Here is a 9189-nt window from a genome sequence, read left to right on the forward strand (position 1 = left end):
GAAGTGAATCAGGAGGTAGCCGTCGTGTAAAGAAATCTAATCCTACAAATCAAACAGACCGGCCATAGGAAATTTTCCCAAGGATTTCTTTTTTTTGAGGGTACGCCAAAGACGTACCTTAGCTTTATAGAAGAGAGAAAATATGTACAAGATTCAACGGAAATCCTTCCAATCAAAAAGGCCCTTAGACTTGAAAGAAACAAATGTGGTTAACTCCAGCCTAGAGAATATGATGCTCTTGCAAGCACAAGCAGAACAAAAATATAGCCTAAAACACACAAAGTACCAATTGATCAGACTTTAACGGATCCCACAATATATCACAAACAGTACTGATAAAACGTGTCAACACTCAACAACTTGCTTTTGAACACAAAAGTCTGTTCACTACAAAAACCACCGACCTATTCTAGAAAACATAGTAGGAAAGAAGGCATTGTTCTCTGCTCTCACCACCCAATCATGGATTGTAGAACTGAAATTCATCTCAGCCTGCGTATGAAGGAAACGACACATCAACATATAATTAGTTAATTACAGTAGAAGAGAATTAATAAGAGGAAAATCGACGGAGTGAACCTTTAGGAGCCAGCGAGATCAGGTTGGGCTCTTCCTGTCAACTGGTGGACCATGTCCATTACTGGATGGTGATATCCTACGTTCATGTCCATCTAGGCTAGGCGATCGACCATCTGATATGTACTGCCTCTTGTCCCGAGTATGTGGAGAGTATGAACCCCTAGGAGAATAATTATCTCTGTCCCTGCAAACAATCAAAGATTTGACCTTCGTACCAAATACATTGACAGTATGCAAGGAGCAACACACCAAAAAAACATATGGTAACTGACAAGTACAAGAACAAGAAAGTATCACCATGTGCAAACTAAATTAGAGAACTGCAAACTTGTCTACAACAGCTAATGCAGCATGGCAACATCACCACTGGCTGGTCATACCTATTGCCAAGCCAAGTGAATTGAAAAGTGAGATATCAATGTTACCTGCTCCATCACAAAATTGGTTACCCACTTTGATCCCCAAATATAACGTGCAATGCACTAAGGTGTTGCGACTGCTAGCTCAACAGCATCAGCTCACTTGAAAAATAACTGTTTTCCTCAGGTTTCTTAGCCAAGATTATCTCTACACTCTTGAGTGCTAGTACCACTTTATCTTTAACTGTATAGCTTTCACATGCTCCAACTCTGGAGGTCATAATACTGCCACTTTGGTCTTTATTCGCCAAAAATCATGATTATCTTTTGGGCATTTAGACTACATTCTTTGATGACTGGATAATATACAAAACCAAGGCAACATATTTCAGAGCACAATTTAATAGCCTTACTTCAATAACAGAAAATAGATAATACAAATTAATCAACAATCACCAAACAGTCGACAAAAACCATGTTGCTAATGTTAGAGATTAATCAAGGATGTGCAGGGCTTGGCACGAGCATACAAATGAGCAGGAAAGTTCCTTTGCTCATTTTCTTGTTATCTTTACTATGATTTACAAGCTAAAAATGGATTCATAAAAATCCACATAAGATGCACAATCATTAATAGTAATCCTCTTGGAAGTTACTTTCGTCCTAGACTGACTAACGAGCTAATGAAAACCAAAATGAAAATAACCAACCATATAAGCTAGGATATTTAGCAATCAATTCAAGATGAAAATTTCGAGGATAGAACACTTTAAACAAGAATTTTGGAAGCTGATTTACGTTTCGATGATGAAATAACAACTTGTTGGTTAATGAACCAGAGAAAGTTTAAAAAGAACGGACCATTATCCATTTTACCTGATTGCATTTCTAGATCATTGACAGGGTGGATGGGGGGGGGGGGGGGGATGCAATAGGTATGTTTAGGAGATTATAATTTACTTTATAAGCTGTTATAGATAAGCTCAGCGCTGAACTTAATTTATGATCTGCTGTGAAAAATAGGCACGAAAGCAGGGGCAAGTCAGGTAGCCAAACGGAAAAACAGACAAAAGCTGGTTGAAAAGATGGATTATCATATTCCACCTCAACGCAAATTGCCAAACGCAGCCTTAATCTTAAGTTAAAGAGGCTATAATAATCACAATACCAGTGAAAGGTTTAACAACGTTCACCAACAAAATTCAAGACAAGGTGAAGTAGATTGCATTTGTTTCATATATACTTCCCTTCCATCTTGTCTCAGCAGGGCAGGGCTGATGGTGAACATATTCTTTATAATAAACAAAGCTAGCTCTACACAAATATTAGAGTTCTGGAATACTGTAGCCAGTGCAGTATAAATCAAACTGAAGAAAGTTAACATGTTAATCATATCTATATTTAGAAGAGCATCCAGATCAAACCTGGAGTGCCGTCTAACTGGAGAAGGTTCAGGTGAATAAGCTGTGAGTAAAGAGATAATATTTAAAAATCAGATGAAAGGCTATAAGATATGAATTAAATGAACTGCTTTATACTTACAGGGGTAACGAGACCTTGGGGATCTTGACAGCGACTGCCTTCTTCTGTAGTTTCCATCCATATGCCTACCACTATATCAGCAGAGGCAAAAATATATCCTTTGGTTATTTCAGATTTGATATTTACTACCCTACCTAATGCCTAAGTAAAAAACAGTACGTGTGTACCTTGATCTTGTTCTGAAGCGCATTTCTTGTGGGGTTTTTCTATTCTCCTCGGCAAAAACTATTGTAATCTCTCGACCGCAAATAACTTGATGATTCATTTCTTGCTTAGCATATGCAGCGTCCTCAGGGTGGTGGAATTTCACAAACCCAAAACCACGTAATTCCCTGGAAATATATATCAATTTGACCAATGATCAAGAAACTACTTGTTATTCAACAACAACAAAAAACACTTCCTGGAAAATATATACCAATTTTACGAATGCAATAAACTACTTGTTATTCAACAACAAAAAATCAACAGCTAAAATAAATTTATAGCAACAGTTTGTTCTCATTCCAATAACATTGACAAATGCAATTTGTTAAGACTAAATACAGAAGACATTATTTGCCAGTGAAAGAGAATATGCAACAAGTGCTCACCAACACTGCTGTTGAGAATAACTATTAAATAATCCTAATTTGGTTAAATTCAGCAAATTAACTGGCAGCTTATGCAAATGAATGTAATTAGAGGGTTAATCACAATATGCTATGCCATGACATCACAAAGGGTTTGCTAAAAATATTATTTCTTTGGAAAACTCAAGTCCATTGAGATTGCGCCATCCATTGTATTCACATGAATAACAGCAGTACGAAATCTAGGATTGCCGTTCACAGTTTATCAATCAAGCTGCATAACATATCAGTTGCATTACACAAATTATTCAGCATCTCACTTAGTTCATATACTTCTTTCATGCTGTTCAATAATCAATCATGACTATGTGTATGACATGAACTGATCTTCAAATGTAATATAAGCATAAAAATTACTTTGTGTGGAAATTTCTCGGAAGGTACACATCCTTTATAGGGCCAAATTGCTCGAATGGACCACGAATGTCTTCTAGCCTGCAAAAGATGGAAAAAACAAAGGCGGCGGAACATAATCGGTTAGCTAAGGTGCAATTCATCCACACACAGAAGAAGACAGAAATCACCATACATCTGTAGTGCATTGTATATACAAATGACAATTACAGACTACTCATAAGCTTTGACTGGGGCAGTAGCAAAAGGTGAAAACAATTTATGATGGCCATCCCAAAACACACACAAAAATAATAATTTAGTATTGTGTCTATTCCTGTTTTTAATACATTTAGCTATTTATGCAAATGGGGGCAGTTATAATGTAAAAAATGATCTTGGCTCTTCAAGCCATAAGATCTCAACTGTGAAAGGTCACATCCACATGAAAATATCCAAAGTTCAAATCTAATTGATCTCGGACACATAAGCAACAATAGTTCATAAATCAGTAATGATGATATTAGAACATGGATTTGCTAATTCTCATCTAGATGAGAATTAATTACGTCTCATCTATATTCCCCACCATCTGATCAAAAGCCCCAGGATTCTTGATTTTTAACGTGGAATTAATGTTTTGGTCACACTTGTCATTCTTCTTAAGTGGTGCTCAATGACTCTCTCCCATAGCTTCATTGTATGGCCCATCAGCTTAATTCCACGGTAATTAGTACAACTATGAACATCCCCCTTGTAGATGGGAAAAAGTCATTGAGCACCACTTAAGAATAATGACAAGCATGACCAAAAATCGATTTGGTTTCATGCCAGTGAGGTCAACCATGGAAGCCATTTTCTTGGTACGACAACTTATGGAGAAATATAGTGTTCATTGACTTGGAGAAGGCCTATGATAAGATACCACGGAATGTCATGTGGTGGGCCTTGGAGAAACACAAAGTCCCAGCAACGTACATTACCGTCATCAAGGACATGTACTATAATGCTGTGCCAAGTGTTTGAACAAGTGATGGCGACATTGATGACTTCCCAATATGATGTACATTACCCTCATCAAGGACATGTACTATATAAACCAAGCAACACATCATCCCATATGTACCACGGTCACGCTCTGAAAACAAGCATGCATAGAATTAATCAAGTATTCCCTCCATTTCAAAATAGATGACTCAACTTTGTACTAACTTTAGTACAAAGTTGGATCATCTATTTTCAAAATAGATGACTCAACTTTGTACTAACTTTAGTACAAAGTTGGATCATCTATTTTGAAACAGAGGGATAAAGTTAGTACAAAGTAGGGTCATCTATTTTGGAACGGAGGGAGTAATACATAAGACTGACTAGAACCAACAACCAAACCAAATCATGGATATGATGTACTTGCACGCAGTAATTATGTAATGATATACAGATTCAAAGACATACTTCTTCTCCCCAGAGTTACGGCTGGGAGGGTGGGAGGGGGAGGGGGAAGGGGAAGGCACCTGGCGGTGAGTGAAATGTTGCGGACCAGGAGGCCGGTGGGCGCCGACGGTCGGTCGTACCCGCGGCGGGGCCCGCCGCCGCCGCCGCCGCGGTAGCGGTCACGCGGGTCGTCGTAGTGCCTGTAGCGGGGAGGACTGCGGCTGTACCGCCTGCGTGGGCTGTAGCTGCGGCTTCGGCTGCGGCTGCGGTACCTGGCCATGGACGCGTCGCCCTCGTTTAGTTAGGGTTTCTGTGAGGCTTGGATAATAACTTTATTTACTAAAGGCGAGAGAGAGAGAATGGCTGACTTGAAGCACACGCGGGCCTCATGGCCCATGGGCCGTAGGGCCAATCCAAGTCAAAACCTCGCGAGCCGCACCGCCATCAAATCTGACCACCCCCCGGTCCCCGTGCGGCTCGCGACAGCATCACATTCTCCCCCCGTCGCCGCCGCCGCCGCCGCTCGCCGCGGATCACCACCATGCCCCCGCTTCCGCGCCTCTTCGCCTCCGTCAGACACATCTGCTCCGGCTCCGCCCCCGAGCTCGCCCCGGTACCGACCGCCGTCTCTGACGCCGCCTCCCGCGCGGCAGCCGCCGTGCTCCGCGCCCCGCGCTTCGAGCCCCGCCTCCTGTCGCTCGTCCCACGCCAACTGCTCTTCGAGCCGAGCTGCGTCCGCCGAACCCTCTCCCGTCTCCTCCCCTCCCCTGAGCCCTCGCTCCGTTTTCTCCTCTTCCTCGCCTCTCACTTCCCCGCCCCTGCCCCCGCTGACTCCCCTGCCCCTTCGCCTCACCTCCCCGGGATCGACGCCTTCCTCCTCAGCCTCCAGCCACATCTCGCCGCCGATGCCGCCGCGCTGCTAGCCTCCCACCTCGGCCTCCACTCCTCCCTGCCCGCACTCAACGCGGCATCCCGTGCCGCTCTCCGGGCCGCGCGCCCCGACCTCGTCTTCCGCCTCTTTTCCACCTTCTCCTCCTCCCCTGCCTTCCCAGGCAACGCGGACACCGTCGCCTGCCTCGTGCGCGCCTGTGCAGCCGACTGCCGCCCGCTCGACGGCCTCCGCCTCCTTCGGGATGCTGCACGACGTGGCTCCCCTCCCTCGTCTGCTGCTGCCGCCGACCTTGTCACGTCCTTTGTGGCCATCGGCAACTTCGCAAAGGTGTCTGAGACGCTCCACCTCATGATCTCTGCGGGATGTCCTCCAGCTACGTTTGTCTACCGGCGTGTCATACATGGGCTCTTTGCGCATGGGATGGGCGGCGAGGCCCTTCGTGTCTTCAGCGAGATCAAGCTGCGTGGTTATGCCATAGATGTAGTCACTTACAACACAGCGCTCACCGGTTTATGTAAAATGGGCCATATTGCCGATGCCCAGCAGATGTGGGATGAGATGGTGGACAAAGGTATACAGCCTAGTGAGTATGCATATTGCTCTTTTCTCGATTACTACTGTGAAGCTGGTGATTTTGGGATGGCTCTCAAGGTGTATGAAGAAATGCTTGACAAGGGATTCAAGGAGAGCACAGTTAGCTGTAACATTATCGCCAAAGGGTTTTGTGTTCATAGGAGGGTGGACGAAGCAGTTGGGGTGTTCGAGGGAATGGTTACTAAAGGGATTGAACATGATGTGATCACTTATAACACGTTGATTCAGGGCCTATGCAAGGTTGGTAGGTTGGCTGAGGCGATAGGGATGTATCAGCGGTTACTCTCATCTGGTTTGGAGCCAAGTGTGCAGACCTTCACACCACTCATTGACACCTTGTGCGAGGAAGGACAGGTTGATGATGCTGTTGAATTACTTACCTTGATGCAGGCTAAGGGCTTGGAACCGTTGGAACGTAGCAATGATAGTGTCATCAATAGGTTCTGTAAGGTCAGGCGGGCTGATGATGGTATGGCATGGTTGGCTAGCATGTTGAAGAACAATCTGAAACCTCAGGAACAGACGTTCAATTCTTTGCTGGAGTCGCTGAGGAAATCCGAGCGAATGGATGACGCACTGCTGATTCTGAATACAATGCTTAAAGCTGGATATGAATTAGGCAGTTTGGCTTCTGCTATACTTGTTGATAAGTTATGCACAGGCAATGTATCTTATCCTCAAAAGTTGGAGGATATTTTGTTGAGCAGCTAGTGGCATTTGGATGCCCTGCAAATCGTACAAATGTTCATTTGTTTCTCCCTGGATTGATGTCTTTGAGAAATGTTTTTATCGGTGCTGTCCAAAAGGCTACACAAATGACTTATGTAGAAATTCAGAATCCTGATGACCAAGAACTTGACTTTTGAGGTTCATATTCAGATTATAACTTGGCCTCCAACCATTCCAGTAAATCCTTGGAGAGATAGCAATGTCCAATGGCAACAGCTGTGAGTAACATCTCTGAGAGGTTGTGACAGCAGTGACCAGCGTTGATGGCTAACGTTCTTCTTTGGCCCTGTAATAATCCAAATGCCTGTGATCGTGGAGATCTGTCGAACAGCACCGTAGTACCTTCTTCAGGAACTGCAACGGGCACTTCAAGATGGCCATAGAGCTCTCTGAACACAAGCTTTGTGGCCCTTACATCACCATTCTCTGCATCTTCATTCCCAGGTGTGCATTCTGCTTTGGCCCTGTAATAACCCCTTCTATTTTCTGTCTATTTTGAATATTCAAATCTTAACAATAGACTAAATCAACCCACGTCTCGTCCTTCCTGTATTTTGTTTGAGCAAATGGATTCAAGATAATTTTAGTTGTTGTCAAGAGAACTACGACGTCCATATGTAGGAATGTGAAGAGGAATGACTGTTAGATGTCTTCTTTGGTTTATTTCTACTTGATTAATATCTCATAGAGGGTCCTCTTTGATTCTTCATATAGAGGCCTGATAATTGAAACTAAGTAATGAATTGAAGATCATATGTGTCTAATTGTCTTAAGGCCCAAGCTAATGTGTACCGTCAACCTAACTGGGAACTTAAGGTATGGTATCTGTGTACTCACCCATAGGTCCAGTCCATGTACTTCCATGCATAGCAAATTCAGAGAAGTTTTGGCATTTTGTTCCTCTGTTTGCACTAGTTTTGCATATATATGCTGACCACAGTTTAACCTCAGAATGACGAGATATTTATCCATGCTGTGCTGTAGTAATTTTTGTTTGCTACGTGTGATTTCGCAGATGACAACACGGCTTGGGTTACCATAGTATAGCTGCTTTATGAAAAATTCCAGCTTGGTACATCCTTGGGAATTTGAAGTTTTAAACTCTTCACTAGTAAATCGTTATTTCTTGCTTGCTCCTCTTAACATGTGTTAGAAAGGAATCCATATCTTGTTCTTGTTCTTCATTTGCGGCATTGAGGAGTAATGATTGTTTTGCTGATCTTTTGCTCTTGGTAACTTGTTACTGTTTGGTGTCAAGAAATACTGAAGAGGATATGCCGAAGGAAAAAGCGCCTGGACCCGGATGGTTTTAACATAGCTTTCTACCTTAGCTGTTGGCAGATAATTAATTAAGATCTGATAGATGTGTTCGACGCGATTCATTCACTCAACAAGTCAACATCTGGGTGTTTGGTGTTGTTACCTAAGAGGCAGGGGGCTTGCAGTCCTAATGATTATCGTCCCACCAGTCTCGTTCACAGCCTTGTTAAATTAGTCTCCAAAAAGTCCTCGCCAGCAGATTGGCCTCAGTGCTCCACACATCATTAGTGAAAATCAAGGGGTGTTTTTGAAAGGTACTCCCTCCGTTCCTAAATATAAGTCTGTTTAGAGATTCCAATCTCTTCAAACTCTAAGCTCCCTTTAAGGGAGGGCTCCTGGTTGATCGGGGTTGTGGGCAGCGGGTGGGCTCAACCTGTAAGTGTCTAGCCCGTTGGTGAATGCATTTGTCTTCTAGCTCCAAGCCAGTCACTAGCTTCCTTTCTTCCCACCTTCCGTGTCGCTTTTCTCCCTTTCCTAGCGGCGCCGCTCCATCCCCCTTCTCCTTTGACCCCCACGACTCCGACAAGTCTCGGCAGCCAGGGCGTCTTGTTGCTGCCACTGCCTCCCCACCAACGAGATGTCGCCGGATGAGCGCTCCGCAATCGAGGTGGCGAGGCCACCGTTTCTCCTTGGTGAAATCACTGTTGTCCAGCACAATGATGCATGGAGGCCAAAGCTGCGCCGCTGCCCCTCTCTCCCAGCGCTACGACCCGCTCCTTGACGTGCCACTGAAGTCCATCCCACATCGACGCCCCTGGCCCTGAAATTGACACCC

The 9189-nt window shown here is 44.0% G+C and overlaps 2 protein-coding genes across 4 annotated transcripts in view; one reads left to right on the plus strand and one right to left on the minus strand.

Annotated features, from left to right (window-relative positions):
• Nucleotides 1–264: 264 nt before the first annotated feature.
• LOC123092004 (serine/arginine-rich SC35-like splicing factor SCL28) lies at nucleotides 265–5253 on the minus strand. Of its 2 annotated transcripts, XR_006444027.1 has the most exons (8): nucleotides 4960–5253; nucleotides 3470–3547; nucleotides 2648–2812; nucleotides 2481–2551; nucleotides 2363–2402; nucleotides 1005–1294; nucleotides 580–763; nucleotides 265–492 (listed from the first exon to the last, which is right to left on the minus strand). XR_006444027.1 is itself a non-coding variant. In XM_044513643.1 (7 exons), exons 1-6 carry the CDS (start codon nucleotides 5157–5159, stop codon nucleotides 598–600), a joined length of 720 nt encoding a protein of 239 aa, XP_044369578.1. In that variant the 5' UTR covers nucleotides 5160–5252; the 3' UTR covers nucleotides 265–492; nucleotides 580–597. The 2 variants fall into 2 exon arrangements, 1 of the variants encoding a protein (XP_044369578.1); XM_044513643.1 differs by lacking the exon at nucleotides 1005–1294 and having other exon boundaries at nucleotides 4960–5252.
• A 37-nt stretch (nucleotides 5254–5290) lies between these two features.
• LOC123092003 (pentatricopeptide repeat-containing protein At5g18950) overlaps nucleotides 5291–9189 on the plus strand; it is a 7135-nt gene continuing 3236 nt past the window's right edge. The window contains exons 1-2 of one of the 2 annotated variants that reach the window (XM_044513642.1): nucleotides 5291–7538; nucleotides 8110–9183. In XM_044513642.1, coding sequence (XP_044369577.1) covers nucleotides 5421–7076 — 1656 coding nt within the window. In that variant the 5' untranslated portion in view covers nucleotides 5291–5420 and the 3' untranslated portion in view covers nucleotides 7077–7538; nucleotides 8110–9183. Of the gene's footprint in view, nucleotides 7539–8109; nucleotides 9184–9189 lie in introns of those variants that run through there. The other variant, XM_044513641.1, reaches the window with a different exon arrangement.

This window comes from Triticum aestivum, chromosome 4B (assembly GCF_018294505.1).
Source record: "Triticum aestivum cultivar Chinese Spring chromosome 4B, IWGSC CS RefSeq v2.1, whole genome shotgun sequence".
Taxonomy (NCBI): domain Eukaryota; kingdom Viridiplantae; phylum Streptophyta; class Magnoliopsida; order Poales; family Poaceae; genus Triticum; species Triticum aestivum.